Source organism: Oppia nitens, unplaced genomic scaffold (assembly GCF_028296485.1).
Source record: "Oppia nitens isolate AA-2021 unplaced genomic scaffold, nextdenovo-longstitch-racon4-pilon3 scaffold9_pilon_pilon_pilon, whole genome shotgun sequence".
Taxonomy (NCBI): Eukaryota; Metazoa; Arthropoda; class Arachnida; order Sarcoptiformes; family Oppiidae; genus Oppia; species Oppia nitens.
The window spans coordinates 181,835-207,147 of NW_026533253.1; the positions used below are offsets into that span (position 1 = coordinate 181,835).

The 25,313-nt window shown below is 19.7% G+C and overlaps 1 protein-coding gene across 1 annotated transcript; it reads left to right on the top strand.

Annotated features, from left to right (window-relative positions):
- The first annotated feature begins 347 nt into the window (after positions 1-347).
- LOC128964500 (endothelial cell-selective adhesion molecule-like) lies at positions 348-25,313 on the top strand. Its single transcript, XM_054311113.1, has 14 exons — positions 348-492; positions 13,794-14,039; positions 15,401-15,524; positions 15,856-15,882; positions 16,695-16,707; positions 16,907-16,954; positions 17,341-17,408; positions 17,541-17,608; positions 22,240-22,302; positions 23,512-23,563; positions 23,798-23,816; positions 23,917-24,012; positions 24,115-24,256; positions 25,184-25,313. The coding sequence occupies exons 2-14, from the start codon at positions 14,000-14,002 to the stop codon at positions 25,300-25,302; spliced, it is 879 nt and encodes a 292-aa protein (XP_054167088.1). The 5' UTR covers positions 348-492; positions 13,794-13,999; the 3' UTR covers positions 25,303-25,313.

Below are 25,313 nucleotides of genomic sequence, written 5' to 3' on the forward strand. Positions count from 1 at the left end.
TCTCTCTCTCTCTCTCTCTCTCTCTCTCTCTCTTTCTCTATATATTTCTATATAATATATATAAAACTCTCACTCATTGTCGGCACACAAGTGAAGATAAAACAGTTGGCTTTGACTGAGAGTTAGACCACAACATCACACACTTTACAGACACACACACAGACACACAAACCTACGATAGTTGTTATATCATATAAACACATGCAATGCATATTCAAATAATAATAATATAAGACAACACTATAAAAACTATTTTCAATTATGTGTTATTTATTATTATAATTGTGTGGACCAAAAAATTATATACAGTATATATTTATATTTAAAAAATATATATATATGGGTTTTAAAGCCTCAACACTGTTGTGATGATAATGTTGTTGTTGTTGACCAGCAATTAATAATAACAGTTATTATTTAGATATGTTATGTGAGACACAAACACTTGGGATAAGTATTTTTTGAATATTTTTTTTTGCATCGTTTTTGTCGGTAAGTCAACGAAATTTTTAAACATTTTTTTAAGTATTATTATTATTATTAAAATGTTGTCATAAATTTAAATAAATAGTTTGTTTTGTTACTTACATTTAGTATATCATTAGATTTTTTTTAAAAAAACAGTATATATATTGATAATGCATTCAATTTCAAAATTAAATGATAGTATACATTGTATTTGTGTCGCAAATTTTTTTTTATAAAATTATTAACTTTTTTAGTAACTTTTTCTCTCATTTTTTTTAATCCCATTAAAACTTATGTATTTAATATACCTTTATATAAATATCTATATAATTTAACTAAACATTTAAAACATTAATTTATTTTAACTATTTGGCATAGTTAAGATTGTTAACAAAATAAAATAGTTAATAATTTATACAATATTTAATATTATTTATGAAGTTTATTATAAATTAATGATAATATTATATAAATATTTTTTTCGAAATATATTATTTTTAAACATATGTTTTTTTCAAATGTTTTTATTTTAATCAATTAGTGTAGAGAAAAAAAACAATTTTTATTTATTAGTTGAACTCTCAGATTAAACTTGTCGTTAAATTGATATCTTATGTCAAATGTCTTTCACTTTATAAAATAATAATATAATATATAAATTATATTAAATACTTTATGATGTTATTGTCTGTATGTGTATGTATTACTCTAACATGTAAGACAACTGTCCACTTATCCCAACAGTCAATCCCTTAATAGTAGTAGTGGTAGTAGTAGTAGTAGTAGTAGTAGTAGTAGTAGTAGTAGTAGTAGTAGTAGTAGTAGTAGTACTTAAAGTTTTTATTGTATTACTACAGTATATATTTATATATATTTATAACTAAAATATATTTATTTGATAACTTACTACTACTACTCCTATTGTTTTTTTTCATATCAAATAAAAGTTAATATTTTACACGTTTTTATTCTCAATTCACTAAAAAAAAGTTTTAAATTTATTATAGTTTATATACCAACAAAAAAAATGTATATATAGTTTTGTTTGATAAACTTTTTTGACTTTTATACTTTTTTTATAAAAAAATATATATAAATAACTTATACATACATTTCTATTTCATTTATTCATTGTTACCATTTATTTTGATACCTTAGAGATATTCATGTATTGTTATATTTATATATAATGCATATTCATTGATCATTTATTTATTTATTTTTTATTATAAATTTTTTGGTGTCCTTAAAGCATATAAGACACATATAAACTAAACATACAGTATATATATATATATAGTATTAGTAATTGTACTAATAATGTATAAAAATTAAAATATTAAGTTATAATTTATACTGTATTGTAAATTGCATTGTATTTCTAAATATCAATTTTATGCAAATCATAGTAAATAATGTATATATATATATATATATATTACAGTATTATACATACATATAATGTATAATATTTTTCATAATAAAACTATGCAAACATAATAGTAATGTTTAAAGAAAATATTTTTATTGTATATTTATTTTTCAAGTTATTTATTTGTAAGCATTAAAAACTTTTGTATATTTAAATTATATACATATAGTTATAGAGTAAATATACTGCATATACAGTAAAATATTTTAATTATTAATGTCAAAAATATAAAGTATTTTTCTGAGAAAAATAAATTAAATGCATAGAATAATTAACTACAGTTTTTTGGGGGGGAATAAAGTTAAGATAAAATAATAATAATAATAATAATATAACAACACATTTAAACATAGAAATTATGTTATAATAAAATGTTTACAAAAATAAACAAAAAAAAACAATGCGACAAAAATAAAGATATTTTCATAAAAGCAAATTGTGTTTCACTTATGTATACATTTAAAACAGTTAAGTGTAAGTATTATATAATAATAATAAACAAAACTAACTATAAGTTATAAATAATTTGCTTTACAAAAGGGTTTCATTTTTCAATTAAAACTTGTGTTTATATATATATATATATTATATATATACAGTATATAGTATATACACTAATATACTGCACAATAAATTGTTATAAATTTATATTATTTATATAATTAATATATATATATATACAGTATATATATATAAACTTTAACTAAACATTTTAAAGTTTTGTTACTTAACTATTTTGGCAATTTGCCTAAACAAATTTATTATTAAAATAATTTTCAATTAAGATTGTTAAACTAAAGTAAATAATATTAGTATTTAATTTTTTTTTAAAAACACACACACATTAATAAACATTGCTAAATGTTATTTTTTTAAAAAATAATAATTTTAAAATAACAATATAATAATATGTTATGTTTATATATTAAAATTAAATTGTTGGTTATATAAAATAAACATAATTAATTATGTATATATATATAAATTATATTTATGTATATATTGAATGTTTGCAATTTTATAAAATTATTTAAATAATAATAAAAATTTGCATATCTAGCAAATAAACATAATATTTTCTATTTTTAAAAATAAACTTATCTACTATTTACTGTATTTATAATAATAAAAATTTTATAATAATAATATTAATTTTAAGTGACAATTATTTTTTTATTGCAATTTTCAATATTTTTATTTGCATTAAAAATATATTATTATTAATAATAATAATATTATTAATATATTATTATTCACGTTACTTTTTACTTACGTTTATTAGTAAAAGTAAAAAATAGAAAGTTTTATTGATTTTATAAATTAAAAATACAGTATAAGTAACAAATTTAAGTCAATATATACTCTATTAAATATTATTGATAGTAAAAATACTGTCAAACATATTATATAATAATAATAATAATAATAAATTTTTTCTAAAAATTATTAAAACATTTATAATATTTATCGCATACTTTTAATTCAAATAATTTTATTTAATGTCTTTTCTAACTTTTTTTTGAAAACATTTATAATTTAAAAAATTAATGTAATTTAAAGTAAATTTTATTAAATTTTAATTGTTTTATTAGCATTTTAATTAATAATTAACAATAACAGCAACAAAAATATAAGAAAAATAATAAAATACTGTATTATTATTATTATTATTATATAAAAAATAATTGTATAAAACTAAGTAACTGTTTATCTGATTAATGGCTTTAATTGATAAACATAAAAGTTTTATATTATGTTTAGTTATGTCACAATACATGTCATGGGCTTATGTATGTCTACTAAATAGCTCTCTCTCTCTCGCTCTCTCTCTTTCTTTCTCTCTCTCTCTCTCTCTCTCTCTCTCTGCATATATATATATATATATATTAAATGTTAAGTCAAAAAAAGGATTTATTATATAAAAAAATAATTTATTTATTTGAAAAGTTAATAAATACAGAACAATAGAAACGATTAAATGGCATTTGAAAAACAAATTCCGATATATATATATATATATAATATTTTGAATGACATAATATTAGTAGTAGTAGTAGTAGTAATTTAAACAATTGGTTTGGTATTTAAAAATATATTAATATAATTTTTCTACATAATAATAATAATAAAAAATATATGTACAGATTATAATATAGGGTTTTTTTATATTATTTTACATTTTAAAAGTATATCTACAAAAATTTATATTATTATTATTATATTTACTATACTTTATATATTTTGCTTATATATAGAATTTATTAAAGAAAAATCTCAAATTTCTGTGTATTTTATTTGAGGGATTAAATCACTGAATAAATATTGTTGGAAATATTATTGAGAGAAAATGAAAAAAACTAAGTTTATTACTAATACAGTATAATAATAATAATACGTTAGGAATAAAAAAAAATATTTTATATTATTAATTAAAAAGGAATTTAAAGCCTGAATGAAAGCATTTAATAATAAAAAAATATTTATATATATTATATATGATTTTACTATTAAATGCACTATTTTTATTATATTAAATATAATAATACATATGATATTATAATATTATAATATATATATATAAATTCATTTTTAAATGTATAACAATAACTTTGAGAGAGAGAGAGAGAGAGAGAGAGAGAGAGAGAGAGAGAGAGAGAGAGAGAGAGAGAGAGAGAGAGAGAGAGAGAGGAAAAACACTGTTAAAACATTTGTCATAAAAACAATTTTTATGAAATATTAAGCTTTATCTTTATCTGTATGTTTTGCAAAAATATCAATCATTTTATTTATGTCTCTATCGTTTAACAAATAAATTAATTCAATGGGCAAACAAACAAAAATATTATATATATATAAATATCTTAAAGTATAAAATTTATCTATCAAAACAAAACATATTATTTTATGAAATATAAAATTATTTTTTAAGTATTTTTTGTGTGCGTGAAAAAATATTTACTTCAATTTTATATATATGTATAGTTGCTTATAAAATATAATTACTGTATAATAAATATATAAATGTTAATAAATTCAAAAAATATATTAATATCTGATACTCAGATAAAGTCAATAAAACAAAAATATTGAATTTGAATGAATAAAAACTATATTTAAAAAAAAATTATAATTTTATTATAAATAATATTATGTATATTATGAGCTGTATGTGTGTATGTATGTAATAATAATACTAATATTTAAAATAATAAAATAATGATATAGTGATTGTTTTTAATGAGAAGAGTCTCATGAGTGCATTGGCACAGTCGGGTCTCTCTCTCTCTCCCTCTCTCTCTCTCTCTCCTCTCTCTCTCTCTCTCTCTCTCTCTCTCTCTCTCTCTCTCTCTCTCTCTCTCTCTCTCTCTCTCTGAAAACTGTAGGTAACTGTGGTGACAGCCCTGTGCATCGCTAGCTATATCATAGACTATATCATACTTATAGTAAATAGCGTGCATCTACAGTATAATATATTGTTTATATATATATATTGTATCATTTATAAGTACATAACAGTACAGCTATAATCATAGACACGGACTCACATACACTCACATACATGTATCGCGTGCTTGGATTTAATAAATTTTGCCGATAGGACTGACCCGCCAGTGCCTAAGCCTTTTCGTGAGCCACAAATCAAATCGTATTGTTTTTAAGAAGTATATATTGATATTATTTGCTTCTCCCATATATACATATATATATATATATATATATAAAGCAAATACAATTGCTTTTGGATTTCCCTTAATCAGTGATCCCTTCCTTGTTATCAAATGTATGTATGTATGTACCGGTATGTTTGTGTGTGTTGTGTATGTGTGTGTGTTTGATACCCGTCCACTGAAAAACAATATATACACACACACATACATACATACATACATACAAACTACCGAAAAAAAACTTAAATAACTTAAATACTATGTTTTGGTTGATTGTATTATTGTTTTCTGAGTAAATGATTCTTTATTTTTAGGAATATATAATATAACTGTATATACAGTACACACACACACACAGTATATATGCGGATAAACAAAAATGTTTTTTGTTGAAAATCAACAAATTGTTTGCCATAAATACAATATAAAAAAATATATATATTCTGTGTTGTGTTGAATACAAGAATATATATATATATATATATATTCTTATATACTGTATATTATGGTTATGAATGTGATGTGTATTGAGTAAAACCACATAATAAATTACTATAAAAAAAATTTTTACTCTCATTTATTCTTATAAACTATACTTTCACTTAATAGACAAAAAAGAGATCTCTTTTCATTGTGTTGTTATCCAATCCTCTCTCTCTCTCTCTCACTCACTCACTCACTCACTCACTATTAAAACAAGCAGTTTATATAACTATCCACTTATAACTACAACTACTACTAGAGAAAAATCAAGTGAGTTATGAAAAAAGTGAACTTTTTTTTTTGTTAACAATGATATGTCTTTTCAGCGCAAAATGTTTTCATGAGTTTTACTCTCTCTCTCTCTCTCTCTCTCTCTCTCTCTCTCTCTCTCTCTCTCTCTTTCTTTCTTTCTATTTCTTTGTGTTTATAATATGTTTTGCGAGCACTTAAATGATGTGATTTGAGACTAAACAGTGATTTGTGTTGTGTTTATGTTTATTATATAAAATAGTGTAATATGTTTGTACTATATATACAGTATATATATACGTCAATTGTAATTGAAATAGAAAAACAATGTAATGGATAGCCTATAGACATTTTATATAAAATAAAAAATATATATATTATATATAATACCAATTTATCTACTATATTGTACTATACAATATAATATTACTTAAATATATACAGTATATATATATATATATATATATATATATATATCTGTTTAATTGTTAGCTAAATGTATGATCAATATTATAGATTTAATATATATATATCTATAATAATAAATGTGTTGCCTATTTGTGGTTGAAAATAATAAACTAAAAACTACAGTGATTTACTATTTTCTAAACACTAATGACAATAATTATAATATAGTTTTAGTAATTCAAAACTCGTTTATTACAACCACAAAAAAATCATTTAATTATTATAGTTATATACAATTTGATACAATATTTTTTTTTGTTTTTTAATTTATATATTTAGTGTGTGTGTGCTCTTTAAATAGATTATGATGTATCAGATATATAATAACAATTGAATGTCAATTCACGTAATATTGAATTTTTTTTGTTATATATATTATTAACAAAAATTGAAAATATTATTATTATTTTAGATATTAAACATTGTAATAATTTACTGTACAATAATAATTTAATATTTATCAATACTGCTGGCTATTATGTGTGTGTGTATATATATATACAGTATATGGTATCTTATTTTATTGCATTAAATAAATTATAATTAATTAATAATAATAATAACTTTTTTTATATATAAAAAACAGAGTATAAAAGTCAGACACATACTTATACATTGTATATACTGTATATATATATATTGGCATTTATTATTAGGAAACTACTCATAAAACTAACGGTGCCATGAATTGGCCACAAGTGCATTGCGTTTTGTTAAACCAGTCACTGAAACAACTGATTTTTCAATCCAATTAAAACACAAAAACAAAACAAAATTTTAGTCTCAAAATGACAATTACTTTATGTAACTAAAATTATTATTATTATTATTATTGTGAAAACTATTTTTTGTCGCTACTATTTATTTATAGAAATTCATTAATAATATATTATTATTATTATTAATGTTTAATACATGTAACAATATATGATATATATATATATTTTGTGCACATCAAATAATAAATTCATTAAATTTATACATTTAAAAATTAATCATAAATGAAAACAAAGTAACAACAAAATTATTTATTTTTAGTACTAAAAATAGTACTAAAATATTTTTGAAATATAAATTTGTAACAAATTATATTCATTTAAACATAGTATTCAAATATACAGTAGTATTGCTATAAAATTAAATAATAATTAGGTCTAAAATAAAAATGTTGTTAATGATTATAATTAACTTCAATAATAATTTAAATTTTTTTTTAGTGAAATTAATTAGTTATAAGAATTATATACTGAAAATTCATATATAAATTGACTATAAAATAGCTAATAAATCAAATTTAAACTAATTGTTTTAAACATACCATAAAACCATATTAATGCCAATATTATAAAGATATTACTATTTATATCATCATAAGTACTGTTAATCTATATTTAATTGAATATTATTTGTAAAAATTAGTAAACAATAATTTTCAATGTATTTGTGTATTTCAGTGTATAACAAAAGAGGATAAATACTTTATAACATAATAAATATTATATAATATAATTTTTAAAGCACTTTAATATTGTTTTTAATATTCAAAAGTGGTTTTAATTGTTTGGCACAACTATTGGATGACTATGTTTAGCAAACATATGAAAACAAACAAAAAATTTAACAAAGTTTTAAACACTGCATTTTGATGGGACAAAAAATAATATATTATTTGAAGTAGAGGGGGAGGGGAGTAGTGGTGGGCCATTATAATATAATATGGCAATTTTGCGATATTATTAAATATGTGTGTAACTATTAAAAAATATATATATTGGAAATAATAGCACCAAAAACAAAAAATTAAGCTAAACTTGCAATATATACAGTATATTATATATATATATATATTGTATTTACAGTATATGGCAGCTGTTAGGATCATTTTGCTCGACTCCACCCCAAACTGTATTATATTTATATACTGTATATTATATTCAATATATATATATATATTGTATATAACTATTTTTTAGACTAACAAAATTCAGTTTACTATATATATATATATTTCTACCATATATTAGTAGATATACAATGCCTTTATACTTATAGTATACTTATTGCTATTATAATCGACTCTAAAAAAAGCTCATGAATTTGACATAAAACTCGAGTCGACAATAAATTATTAAAGCCTTTATCTGATTTCTATAACATATAAATATCACTATTATATATACATTTATATATATATATATATATTATATATATATAGTTTTTTATGCTAGTATGCATAGGTATAGCCCCTAATTATTATTATTGTTTCACAGTTGACAGAGTCTAGTAATATTTATATAAAACTATATAAATACAATTTATACTGTATATATACATATATTGTTTCCAATCAATTTATTCAATGCTAGTCTCAGCACAAAACAAAAAAAATAATAATAAAATAAAAATAAAACTAATCGCAACATTAAAATCATAAATTGTTTTAATTATAACTTCACAATATAATAATATTAATAATAAAGTGTATAACACTGTTATATATATATTGCAGTTTTTTTGTGTGTTTTGAATTAATATTGCAACAAAAAAAATAACGATAAATCTAATAATGATAGGATATTTATTTATGTAATAATATATATTGATATATTAATATTAATATTAAATATTCTTTGTATATATATATATAAATTATATACAGCTTTATTGACTGTACATATCATTTCAAGTTATCTCTCTTTTATATCTAATATTTACTGTATATACATATTATATATATATATATGAATATCTCATGGATGAGAGGTATTGTTTTTATAGTCAAAATAAATGAGTTATTCAATAAATAATATATAAGCTCTTATAACATATTCACACAATACTAATATGTAATATACTGTATATATATCATAAATAATAATTTATAATAATATTAGAAGTTTTGATTGTGTAAATATATATTATATATATATATATTGAAATTGAAAAAATAGTTTGAAATAGTTTTTTTTAATAAAAAAAACTTTAGCCATATATGAAAGTTTTATACACAGTAACATACGCTCACACATTGTTGGCCCATATGATAGCACCGTTGGATTTTTTTGTTGTTGGGTACACATATTAGTTTTTTAAGGCCTAACAAACACTCATATGTTTATATATATACATGTGATGTCTCGCATGAAAAACATAAATCATAAAAGCGTTTACATTAAAAAAAACTACTACTAGTCCTCACTATAGCCCTTAGTTTTTTTTGAGGATTATAGCCTATGTGTGCATTACTTATAAATCCATTTATATATATGGTATACATATATCGTATACATATATATATTTCATAATATATTATTTTTTAGTCAAATATATTTTATTGCTATGAAAGTGAATCCCAAGCGGAGATTGAATTGATTTCTAGTAATACTATTTTTTTTTTGTTGGGGAAAAAATTTATATATATGATTTTATTTGATAAAAAAAACAAACTTAGTTTGCATTAACAAACTAACTAATATATAACAAACTTACGTTTTTTTCCTATCCTATGGATTAATAATACTTTTAGTTTTAGAGTATAAATCGACATATGATTCTCCTTAGAGTAGAGTATTATATCATATGATCCAAAATACACTGATTTAAGAGGAATAGAGAGAGAGAGAGAGAGAGAGAGAGAGAGAGAGAGAGAGAGAGAGCACATGTAGGCTATAATTTTTAATAGCTTTCAAGGGGTGTCATAATAGCAGAAATATAAGTTTCACACACATATATATATTATTTTTTATAATATAATATATATATAATGGTGTTTGAAAAGCGATAGAGCTTTAAATTGTTTATGACTGGTGTGGACACTGGGATAACAATATTTGAGTCCAAACACACACACACACACGCTATACATAAATAATATATTATGTAAGGCATTCATATAATCTACTTATCTATTATTAGTATAGATATATCATTTCATATAATAAACATATACTATATATATATATATATATATATATATATATATATTAAGTGAATATACAGTACATTATATTTCATAGAAATAGTATGTATTTTTTGATTTGATTGTCTTATTGAAACAAAAGTCTGGCCCATCTATCATTTATTTTTTATATATTTCAATTTTATTTAGTTGAAAATAAAATATAATAATAATAAATTGATACAGGGACAAACTATAATAAATTTGAAAAATTATTTATAAAAATAAATTGTATTATTTATTTTTTTGTGCAAAATTAAATTAAATAGGCAATTTAAATGCAACAAATAAAATTAAAGATTTATATATATATATAGAATAAAATACAAAAATCTTAAACTTTATATATATATTATAAACTATATATATATATATATATATTATTTTTGATTTAATACCACCAACAACAACAAAAATAACTAAAAATAATAATATACAGTATATTTTATAAGTTATAAAAATCTAATATATTAAGCTTCTCATAAAATCATTCAAGCAGTGAATTATTTATATTTGAATTGCATTTTATTTATTAATAACAGTATATATATATATATATATATATAAAACCTAAACAAATTAAACTAAGAAAAAATCAAAATAAAAACTTAAAAGCAAAAAAAAAAAAACAATAGATTTGTTTGGATTTTCATTTTATTGAACTTCACTTATATTTATTTTTGTTATACACAAACACAGTGTACAGTATATACAGTGTATAATAACTATTGTATAGTAAAGCAATGCATTGCATATATATAAAAAAAATATTGAATTCATTCAACGACTTTGACTTTTTTTGGTTTGTGTTTTGATGGATGAGTTTTGTGAATGAATTTTACAGAAATGACTCCAAAATTTTATATATACTATATATATATATATATTGTATATAAATATATATTTATTATATATATATATATTTGAAGGATTTAAAAATAAAATTATTTTGACTAAAATAAAAAGTTTATTTATTTTTTTGTTGACTGCCATTTGTTGTGTGAAAAATTATTCATTAAATAAATTATTATTAAATTTTTTTTCTTCAAATTATTCAAAATTAACTTAACTCTACGCTTAGTATTTGAAATAGTATTTCAAATACAGTAATATAAAACATTTTTTTAAATAATAATTTTCAATCCCTATAGTAAACTAATTTGTATTTAAACATATTTATATTAAATAATAATAATAATAATACAATAATAATAACTTAATTCATATTTTTTGGTATTATATTTATGCATTGTATAGTTATTTTATTTTATTTGGCTAAATGTTTAAATGTTTTTTAGAGCAAAAAGAGTAGATAACAAAAATATAATATAATAAATATAGATTATTATTAATATTTGTATTATTTAAAATAGTATGCTATAAATATTTGTTATAAATTATAAATACTGTATATATTGTTATTTCAATTACAGTTTAACAAAAACATAGCAAATACTATAATAGTTTATCTAATTTTAATAAATATTTTTATAATAAAACTGTAGTTTTATATTTAATACAGTATCTCCTTAAATGACGCTTCACTGCATTACATAGCTATTTCACAATCAAATATAATGTACAGTAATTTCAATAATTGTATAGAAATAACATCATTATTATTGTTATTATTATTATTATAACTTTTGTATTTATTAATTAGATAATGTTTTTAATAATTTTATTTTTATTATATAATATTTAAATGTTATAACACATAGAATAAAATATACAGTATATATATATATATATATATTATCTATTATTTAGATAAAAAATATTAATGAAATGCATGTCATTTGCAAATAATAATAATAATAATCAACAAATCAAATCAATCAATCAATTGATATCATATACATTATTATTATTACAATAATAATAATTGAGGTCATTTGATACATATAAATCAGTATCTGAATTAAGATAATGAATATATAAATAATCAATAGTAACATTAAATTATTTATGATAATATTATTAATACTAGTAATAATAATAATAATATTGAAAATGAATTTATATTAAAATAATAAAATATAGAGATATATAATATCATAAATATATATATATATAATACTAAGTATATAAGATTTTAAGTATAATATTATAACAGAATATTCTTAAATTCTTTACAATTGAATTATAGAATCTGTTTTTTTGTTCAAAAAAAAAAGTTATATTATTCTCAATAGAAATAAAAATATATTTTACTATTTTTTTATTATTTGTTTGAATCAATACAAACACACGGGTATATCGCACGCACACATAAAATATATGTTTATATACATTATCATTGTGTGTATACTGTATATATATATTTTATACATTAAATATATTAAATAGTAGTAACAAAAATTGTGATTTTTTTTCTCTATCTATCTATTTTGTGTGTATGTATTGTATATAAATTTATATATATATATATACACAAAACATAGTACATATCATTCATTAGACACACAAAAAAAACATTTATATTATACCGAAATAAACATACGGTTAAACTTTTGGCCCCAAAAAAAATTATTTATATATATATATATTTGACTCTTTAGGCAATAGTTTATTTTCTTTATACATATAACACGCATAATATAAAAGATACGCTTTTTATTCATTTTGATCGCCAAATAAAAAAAAAATAAAAAAGTTTTTTGAAACACAAACACCACTATTGAGTGCCCAAAATAAATCTTAAAGGATTGAGTAGACGACTATTTGGGCCACAAATACATCAATCTTTTACAATAAAAACTAGTTTTTTTGTTATTTTTTTTGGAGACCTTTTATTTGTTTGAAAACTTTTTTTCTTACGTTTGCCAACAATAGGACATCTTTTTTCTCTCTCTTTTTTTCTCTCTCTCTCTCTCTATTTTACAGATTATTTATCTACCTATAAATTGATTGTATATATATATAAATATAATATAAATAAATATATATAAATAAATAAATGCTATTTTCAATAGTATAGCCATAATCTTGAAAAATGCATACTTTAATGCAAAACTTTTAACATTTTTTATATAATATATATATTTTTTTCTCTCAAAAAACTTAGAGATTTAAAGGGAATGCCATTATTGTCGGCACAGTTGTCGTCGTCATCGTTGTCTACGGTGTTGTGTCTATCCCTGTGCTGCTGTTGTGTTGGTGTTGTTCAGCTACCAGTGCTGGCAAAATGATGTCGTTATCAGCCGAATGTATCAAATTTCCGATCACTCGTCTATTGTTGTGTTGACAAAACCATATAATTGAAAAAAAACTATGTTTTACTTATTATTTCTACTATTTCTGCTCATATTTGGTAAGTTTTTATTTATTATTATTATTTATTATAAAATGTATTTTTTTAAAAAATTATTTTAATTAATTTTTGCCATTAGTTTCCACAAAAAATATAATTAAATACCTTCAATACTTTATATATATATATATATATAGTAAACATATCTATTAATCAGTTATTTTGTTTTTAAAAAATAGTTTATAATCTTTAATAGTAATCTACAAAATTTATAAATTAGAAATAATTTAATTAACTTATATATTATAATTGTTAAATTTTAAACAAGGTGTTAATTTTCTAGATTTATTAAATTAATAAAATTAATTTTTGAGATAAAGTAATCAAATTTTTTTTATATAATACTAAGCCAACGATAAGTTATGCTATAAATTAATTATACAGTATATATATAACCATAAATAGTATATTAAATTTATGTAAACATATGATAATTTATTATAAATTTTATTTTTATATTTAATATAAATATTGATTATATTGTATAATATATACAGCATACACAATATATATAGTTTATTATTAAGTATATTATTCAATTTCAATTAATTAAAGTCAACATTAATATTAGTAATAATTTTTAAAAATTTAAAAATAAAATAATTATTATTGATAAAAACTATAATAATTTTATATAAAAAATAAATTTTTAATATAAGTATACAATATATATATAAAATAACAATATTAATAAAGACATTAAAAAAGATTTATTTTTGAAAGATTAACCATAAGTTGTCTACAAATCAATTTTCTTATAAAATCTTTTATATATATATTTGTGTAAAAAAAGAAATTCAAATAAAAAAAAATCTTATATACAGTATATATAAAATATATGATAAATGCATTACAAATCCCAAACTCTCTAAACACTTATCTATGATTTGATGATGTATTGAAAAATTTGCATTTTTTATATATATAAATATTTTCAGTTTTACACTATTGCTAGAGAGAGAGAGAGAGAGAGAGAGAGAGAGAGAGAGAGAGAGAGAGAAAATAATTAATTTCAAAAAATACATAAATTTTATTACAAACAACTTAATCTTATAAAAGCCTTTTTTAAGGAGATAAAGTCAATATAAAATATATATAAAATAAAAATATATTTTTTTAAAAATATATATAATTTCTACTTTTAGTCATTAGTTTCACATTATTTTGTTTGTTTGTTTTACATTATACAGACACGTGTAATATAATAGTATACACAATGTAAAAAAATGATAATATTAACTAATAATTAACTATAAAATTAATAATTATATTTCATATACTATTAATATACACACCAGTATACTTAAATTTATTATTATTATTATCAATGTAATTTTTTTCATGTATTATGTTTTATTTAGCTCATAGTGTAGTATCATTGAGGCTGATTATGCTGGACGTGCCGTCCCCATCATACGTGGGCGAATCAGTTGAATTAACATGCTCATACGACCTGGGTGATGATAGACTATACTCAGTTAAATGGTATGTCCATTAATAGATAGATGATATTATACAATATTAATATACTGTACATATATATATATATATATATATATATATATATACAGCTTATATATACAGTCAATAATTTAAGTTCACTTGACTTATAATAAAAAAAATATATATTAATATTTAAATTGATATCTATTTTTTGCTTTATTTATAATTTTTTTTTTTAATTATTAATATATTATAAGTGCATTATTAATGGATTTTGTGAATATTGTTTGTTATTTGTTTTTTAAAAAAAATAAAATGTTGACTAATTTTTGTTTATTTTATTTTCCCATTTCTCTAATAACTATTTTTTTAGGTATAAAAATGATGTCGAATTTTATCGGTAAGTAAATGAATTGAATAATTTTTTTTAAAAATTAAAATTAAATTTTCAGTATTATATTAGACATAGATATATACAGTATATAATTTCTATATATATATATATGTTACATGTAGTAATTATAATTAATTATAATAAAATATAAATTCAATTATAGATAGTCATAAATAATTGTAATAATTTTTATAGATTACATAATACTTAATATACTATATTTAGTATAAACTTGATAATTATTTTTGAAAACTATAATAAATAATATAATCATTCAATTATTAAGTTAATATATTTGTATTTATACATTAATTTAGAAGTAAACATATTTTTAATCATTATTAATTATTAAAAAATTTTAGCAACATTATTTTACCCAAAATAAAAAAGTAAACATTTTATGAAAAATATTATAGGTTAAAATAATATAATTATGATATTTATATTTAATAAATTTAACCAAAAATAACAATTTTGTTAAAATAATACCAGTAGTAATAATAGAGCTGTAATACAGTATACCTGTAAATAATAAATTCAAAAAACAATTTTTGTTTAATCAACTAAAGCAATAGTTAAGGTTAGGTTAGCTTATGCTATAACATATATACATTTGGTTTACACTGTAAACTACTACTGCAAATACATTAACATTTATTAAATATAATATTTGTTTATTTTTGTTATTAATCTAATTAATAATTACTGTTATATATATATATAAACTACATTATATATATATATATATATAATAAATAATACCGTATTTTACTTTTCAATTACAACCCTACAACTCATGGCTACTAATAAATCTCAAGATATGTCCCAAAGGTATGTATGAGAGCTAATAATATATAATATGATATAATATAATATGTTAAATGTATTAATGTTTGGTTGTAATAAATATATTAGTTAATTAAATAAAAGTCAAAAAGCAAAACCCCAAAAAAAATACAAACATTAAAAAATGGTTTGTTTTATCTAATTGTTTGTCTGTTTGTTTGTTTTTGCAACCAAATTACTAAAGGATTGGCCGCCCGGACAGTTCCTACCGATTCCCGGCATTAGAGTCGATGTAAGTATTATTACTTATTAAACAATTTTATTATTTATTTATAATATACACAATATATATATATATATATATATATTGTATATTTTTTTAAAAAATATACCATAATATACAGTTTATGCCATTTAAAAGTTTAAATTTGAGTAATATTTCATAATGCTTTAGCAAGGTACTGTATATAACTTACCTAATATAATATAACTGTATACTAAGTTATCTTGCTTAGCAAGTAAAGTTAACTGTATATGATATTACTCAAATTTAAAATTTTAATTGGCATTATCTTTATATACAGTATATAGCTTAAAATATTGTAAAATATATTTATTTATTTTAAAAACAAAAATTAAAACTAAACTATTTTTTGTGATGTTTACTCAACCAAACAGCTATCGAGAAGTGGTAAAAACTCGGTGTTTCTCAAACAGGTCGACATCCATACAGCCGGTCTCTATAGGTATTGGTAGCAATCGTTTATAAAACAAATATAATTTATATATAAATATTTTTTTATAATTATTATTATTAAATATAATTATATATAAATAATTTTCTGTCATTTTTTGTGTGTCTGTATATATATATATAGATGTGAGGTATCGGCCGAAGCGCCGTCTTTTGTGACCGCAGAGGGACAGAAGGTTTTGGAAGTGACCGGTAATTACACTAAAAATAAAAACTGTTTTTTTTGTTGACATTTTTTAACACATTTTTTTCAACACTACGTTAAACACATACATAAAAAAGTTATATAATATATATATATATATATATATATATATATATATATCGTACATATATTCTGTAGTAATGATGAATATAAATGCCATTAAATGTTTGAGCACTTTATGTGTGAATTATATATATATATATTTTAAAAAAGTAATGTCTCAATACAAGTGGTATATATATATACATTATATATATACTGTAATATACATATATTATTACCAGTAGATCACATAAAATATTATTGTAAATGTGGTTTGACTAACATATTAGTGGCGCTTATAGTTTAAACGCAAATGACATATCAAAAACTGTTTTATTTTATTATTTTTTTGTTATATATTTTCACTACATTTACAGTATATATATATATAATATCGAGATTTGCATGAATTTTCATTAGACTTATAAATATAAATATATATTCAAATACTGTATATATATATTCTGTATTATATTAATATATTTTAACAGTAGAGCTCATTAACCCAAATATAATTTATGCAATGAGTGCCCAAAATTATTAAATCAAATGCAATAAATTATTTTAGTTTTTTCACTGTTCAAAATTTATTATCATAAACTAATATTTATATAACAGTGTATTTTATTATTTTATATTTCTCTCTCTCTCTCTCTCTCTCTCTCTCTCTCTTAAAAAAATCATTTTTTTTACTTTTCATTAATAATTTATATTACAATATAAATTGTAGAGAAAAATAATAATAATGTTTCTATCATTTTAACTAAATAGCTAACCTATCGATTTATTTAGTACACCTACTTTCAAATATATAATTATTATTGTATTTTGTAGTTAGATATTAAATTAAAATCTATCAAAACAATTGATATAAAAATTTTGAGAAATTTTGTTGTTGTTGTTGTTGACATTACAAATAATATGTTAAATTCAATAACTTTTAGATCAAATTTTTTTTACTACAATAACTATTATATAGTAAATCAAAAAATAATAATACTATTAATAAATTACCAAAAAAAACTGCATAGTCATCATCAATGTATTAATAATTAATAATTATAACATTAAATAAATATATACTATATTATTATTAAACTACATTAAAAAATAATATAAAAAATAAATGTTGAGATTGCATTGTTTTGATTAGTTAGGATTATATTTATTTTTTAGGCAACAAATTGATTAATGAATTTATTGAGCAAAAAAATAAAAAATAATAATTTATTACATAAAAGCAATTAAAAAGTTATGTCACACAATAATAATAAGTCATTTTTCATTTACTAAATATTTTTTTCATTTATTTATTTATTTAAAATATGAAATTTTTATGTCATTCTAAGTCTATTGTGTATTGTTTGTGACTTTAATCAAATCTAATTAAAATATATTAAATATAATTATATATATTTAATAAAACTAAATTTTTTTAATTTACTCTAACACACACACACACACACACACTATACATACACATTGAATGAGATGTTATTTAATAAAGTACTAATGATTTTGTAATTTTTACAAATATATATAAATTTATTTGTTGTTAAAATTAATTATTATGTGTACTTGTTTTATACCTTACAGTATATATATATATCTAATATAAAGCACACATAAATTATATAACAAATTAATTTAATTGTTCACATCTGTACTAATTAGTGGATAATGAATGCAAAAATTTCTATATAACTTATAATATACTGTAATATACTATATATTTATATACAGTATATGCTGTATATGTGTTATTTGAGACACAAAAGACGACATATAAATAATAAAAATTTTGTTTTGATATAAATTGAATTTTGATTTTATAGTTTACACAAAAATTATTTTTATTATTATTATAAATCTAAAACAACTAGTATTTGTTGTTTTATTTTATTGAAAAATCAAAGAAATAGAAAAATATTTTATAACAAAACTAATTAGCAAATAAAATATATAACAAAAAGAGACATACAATCTATAATAGATATGTAAATATGTTTAAATATATTGTGAAAATAGTGTAATATTTTAGTTATATAATAGCAAACAAATTTTTACAGTATATACAGAGTATTTGATCTAAAAGTTTGTTTTTGTCTAATAATTATAATTTCTAATGTAATGTACTGTATGTGCGAATAAGGGTATTACACGGTATTATAGACACACATACATACAAATCTCTGTGTATTTGTGTAATTAAGTTATTATTATTATTATTATTATTATTATGAAAATAGTAATGAAAAAATAAAATATAAAAAAAATTATACAATGAATTAAATACAACAAAAAAAGTAAAATCTTTTGTTCACTCAAATGTAAACATTACACACACATATGTTTAATGTAATATTTAAACAGTTTTTTTTGTCATTGAATTAAAACAGATATAAGCAAAAAATGAATAATTGAATCACAAATTTTTTACACACAAAAAATAGTAATAATAATAAAAAAGATACTATTCTTTTAATGAATAAGTGTTTTTCAAGTGTATATGTGTGTGAAATAATAGCACACAAAAAAAAAAATTTATAAACGCCTTTATAAATATATATAATATGAAAAATTACAGACAATTAACTATTATTTTTTCTATTGAAAGAAAAAAGCTCTCTCTCTCTCTCTCTCTCTCTCTCTCTCTCTCTCTCTCTCTCTCTTTCTATTTGTAGGCATTAAACACTTAATAATAAAAAATAATAAAAAACTATTTTAAAACAACTTAATATAATAATGACTTATGTTTATATAATATAGATTTAATATAATTGTAATTTTTTTTAATCGTTTATTAGTGTTTTGCATATATCTATGTAGACTTTTTTTTGTTAATATGATAGTATCACTTTTATATACTTTATTAATAAATATTAATGTTTAAACGTGTATTGTTGAGTAAATATAATACTGTATATATTAGTAACAAAATTGTAATTTAATTATTGACATATAATTTATATTTATATATAAGTATTTACTTACAGTATAACAATAGATATCTATAGATATACTGTATATATATATTCATAAAATACTGTTTTATTGTATTAATACTTACTTATAGTAATAGTAATATTATAATTATGTTATCTATTATATTCACTTTTATTAAAATTATAGCCAATTTTTTTGTTATTTTGTATTTATTATAGTTTTTTATAGTAAGAACTTTATTATACAGCAATAAATAAAATACTTTAGTTATAAATATAAATAAATTTGAATATAATATCATAAAATCTAATAATATTATATAACATTTCCTAATAATAATGATAATATAAGTCTGAATTGCATATTAATGACATATTAATCAGAGAAAAACATACATAAAAACGATTATTATTATTATTATGTGATAATTTGAACGATGAAATAGTTATCATTTGATTCAATATATATTGTTTTTGGATTCACAACCAAAAATGACATCAAAAATATCATTGGGTTTACGAGTCAGTGATTCAAATAATCTCTTATATATATATTGTCTTATCATTGACAACAATGCATAAAGGATTTTGTATCGATATATATATATAATATTATATATATATTTGTTGTCAAAAATAGTTTCCAAATGATTTGTATAAAATCTTTTAACAGCAAAAAAAATCAAACGATAATTTCGTTTTGATTTTTTTTATTAACATAATAATTGAAAAGTTTATTTGAAAATTAGTTATATATATATATATATATATATATATATACAGTATTATATGATAATCAAGTTTAGCAAACATATTGAAACTTATTTATTACACTTCAACTTATATATTTGTATCTAATAAAAATAATTTAACTAATTAAACAAAACAAAAATCAATGTTTTTTTTATTATCCATTTGTTAAAATTTATTATCAATTTTATTGTTATTTATCTATATGTAAGAGACATAAAACTTTAGAGACAATTAGTATAAAATTAATGAAATAAAAGCTAATAACAAAAAAAAAAATTATACTAATTCTAATTGTTTGTCATATAATTAAAGACAATTAATATCATTTGAATTGAAAATATGTAACAAAAATGTCATTTAAAATAACAATAATAACAACAACAACAAAAAACGCTAATCTTTTATACTTTGAATATAAATATATATATATAAAATATATAATTTTATTTTATTAAGTCATAAAATATTGCTCTTAATATACAGTATATACAGTATATATATTAGTGTTTATTATGCAAAGTAATAAATCTCTCATATTTTGAATGATTAATGTTTTTTGTTCATTAATTTTTCAGGAAAAATTTTGTTTAGTATTTTAGTATTTGCTTTTTGAAAACAAATTTTTACTGTAATAATAATAATTTACTATTATTTTTTTGTTTTGTTTGATTAATTAAGATCTCAAACGAATGTGATTTAAATTTCATTTAAAAAGACATATAATATAATATATATTTTACTTATTTTTATATTATAATAAAAACAAAACAAAAAAGTTATTTATAATACTCTAATATTAATTAATTATTTATAAATCTAAAAATAAAATAATAATAAAGTTATAATAAATTAAAACATTGTTTTTTTATATAATATAGTATTGCCATCACAAGGACCATCAATTACTGGCATACAATCCAAGTATAAATTGGGACAAATAGGTATGTCTATTGATAGCACAGTTAGGTTTTTTTAAAAAAAGAAAATGTATATATAAAACATTTAACAATTTTATACAAAAAAAAACAAAAATTGTATGTTTTGTATGAAAAAAAATAAATTTCTATAAAAAATATTAGTTTATATATATATTTATTACTTTTATAGTCATTTTGTTGACAAAAAACACACACACATACAGAATATTCTGTAATGACAGACAAAAAACTAATAAAAAACATTATGTTTTAAATGTATAGCTCTTTACATAAATTGAAACCTCTTTTTTATTATTATTTTTATTACAGTATTTTTGTGGCCAATCATTATGTTTATCCTCTCTCTCTCTCTCTCTCTCTCTCTCTCTCTCTCTCTCTCTCTCTCTCTCTCTCTCTCTTTCCTCTCTCTCTCACTTTATCTTTCTAAGTCATACCCAGACATCCCTGACCAACACATTGAGAGCACATATAGACAGTGTTATTATACATTGTGTAATATGTATTGAAAGACAGTTTTTATTTTCACAGACACCTTATTTTGTGTGTTAAAAGAAAAGTAATACAACTAAACACTGAATTTATATCACTATTTATAGGTATTATATACAGTATAGATATATATAAAGAAAAAAGTAATGTTGAGTTACAACATAGTGTATACCTTAATATAAGATACAATATATTAAACGCTTTTATTATTATTGTATAAATTTATATATAAACCGATATAGTGTTTGACTATTTTTCCCCACAGAAATTGAATGCGAAACGTTTCGAGAAAATTTCTCTAATAATGATTTTTCCAAATTTATAAGATATTAATAATTTTAAAAAAATAATGGAAATTTAAAAAGTTTTAAAATATATATATATATATATTCTAATTAAATAAATTCATTAAAACAACATTTATTGGGGAAAATATTATTTTGTTTTCATTAAAAAAAACAGTAAAAGTTTATTTAGGGAAAATTTCTATGGAAATTTCTAATTGTAATTTATTATCCCAATTACACATACACATACACATACACATACACATACACATACACATACACATACACATACACATACACATACACATACACATACACATACACATACACATACACATACACATACACATACACATACACATACACATACACATACACATACACATACACATACACATACACACACCTACTAATTATGTGTCTATCAATTTTATAGTATCATTGAATTGCACTTCAGCTAAGAGTAAGCCGTCGGCGTCATTAAAGTGGTGAGTAATAGTAGTAGTAGTTGTTGTTGTAGTAGTAATAGTAGTCCTTTTACTTTGATTACCAATTTTTATTAACTTTCAGACACTTTACACACACTTTATATATATATTGTATATCTATTGTTATTGTAATAAATTTATTTATTTTTTTATATTCTATTTCAAACCAACAAAACTTGGATATCATTTGGTGACTGATATTATTATTATTAATGTTTTTAATCATAATATCAGGTATATTAATGATCAAGAGGTAAGTGTCTCAATAAAAATGTTATCATTAAAATTTCTCATTTAAAAAAAAGATTTAAATCATAAATATTTATTTATACAAAAAATTATTTGATAAACAGATTGGCAGTGAATACGAGACAATATACTCGACAACACTTCATTCAGATGGACTCGAGACTAGTAGTCTGAGTCTTAAGTTTATAGCCAACGAAAAGGTTTGTATATAAATAGTTTTATTTATATATTAATATATATTTGTTTTCATAATTATTATTGATATGAATATATAAAAAAAAACCCACACTTCTTCATAATAGCACTTCAAAAATGCTAACATACGGTTCAAATGTATGGCAACCATATCGCGAATGTATACTATGAGCGATGAAGCGTTTGGCACTTCCGCTGATTATAAGGCCTCGGGATCGCTGAATGTCGGGCCACTGGGACTCGGACAGGGTATGTGTGTGTGTGTGTTTATGTGATGAATGACCTATCTGTTTGTTTAGACAAACAAACAAACATAAACAAAATACACAGAGAAATAAACCTACATATATTGGTATACCTATAGTATATGTATATACATATACCGTATGTGTTGCAGTATAAATACACAGTATATTTATACACCACTTGTTTACAATTGAATTGAAATACTGAAAAATAACAATATATTGTATATATATATATATATATACAATATATTCAATATACTGTATATAGTAGTATAACAAATACATACAGAAAATATTGTGTAGTGATTGAAGACATTGAACACAATAGCAATAATGTAAAAGAATATTCTGGGAATTGAATCTCACTCTTCAAATATATATATATATATAATAAATAGTGTATAATATAATGCAATTGATTTTTTAGTGCTCGAAAAAGATCACGAACTCTGTATACATATATTTATTTATTTATATATATTTGTATATAAATATATATATATATATACAGAAATCCCTTATGAGAAACGTTTTTTATATTAGTATTATTATTATTATTATTCTCATTCAACAAAATTAAATCATATAATAATTTTATAAATAAATTGTAATAATAATAATAATAATAATTTTATGTAAATAATGTGATATAGGATTTTAAAAAGTATTTTGTTTGTGAATAGACAAGTGATAAAATAGACTGTAAATTCAATTTTCAAATTATATATATATATATTGTAAATACAAAAAAAATAATTTTCTTTATATTTTTAAAATTTATTTTTTCCGTTAAAATAATCTTTAAATATCATTTAAATATTTTTTGACAAAACTTTCATTTTATTTATTATTATGCTTGTTTTGCATCTAATTTATTTTTTTTAAATATTAATAATAATTATTTTTCTAACCAATCCTAACCTAACAGTGCGCGGCACAGCCTCATCGATAGCCAAAATAAATAGCGTTTGGACGGTATGGTTGGCCTGGAGTTTGTCTCTTATAAGCACTTGGATGGCACTCAGGCATCATAATAGCAACACATGAAAAAAAACACA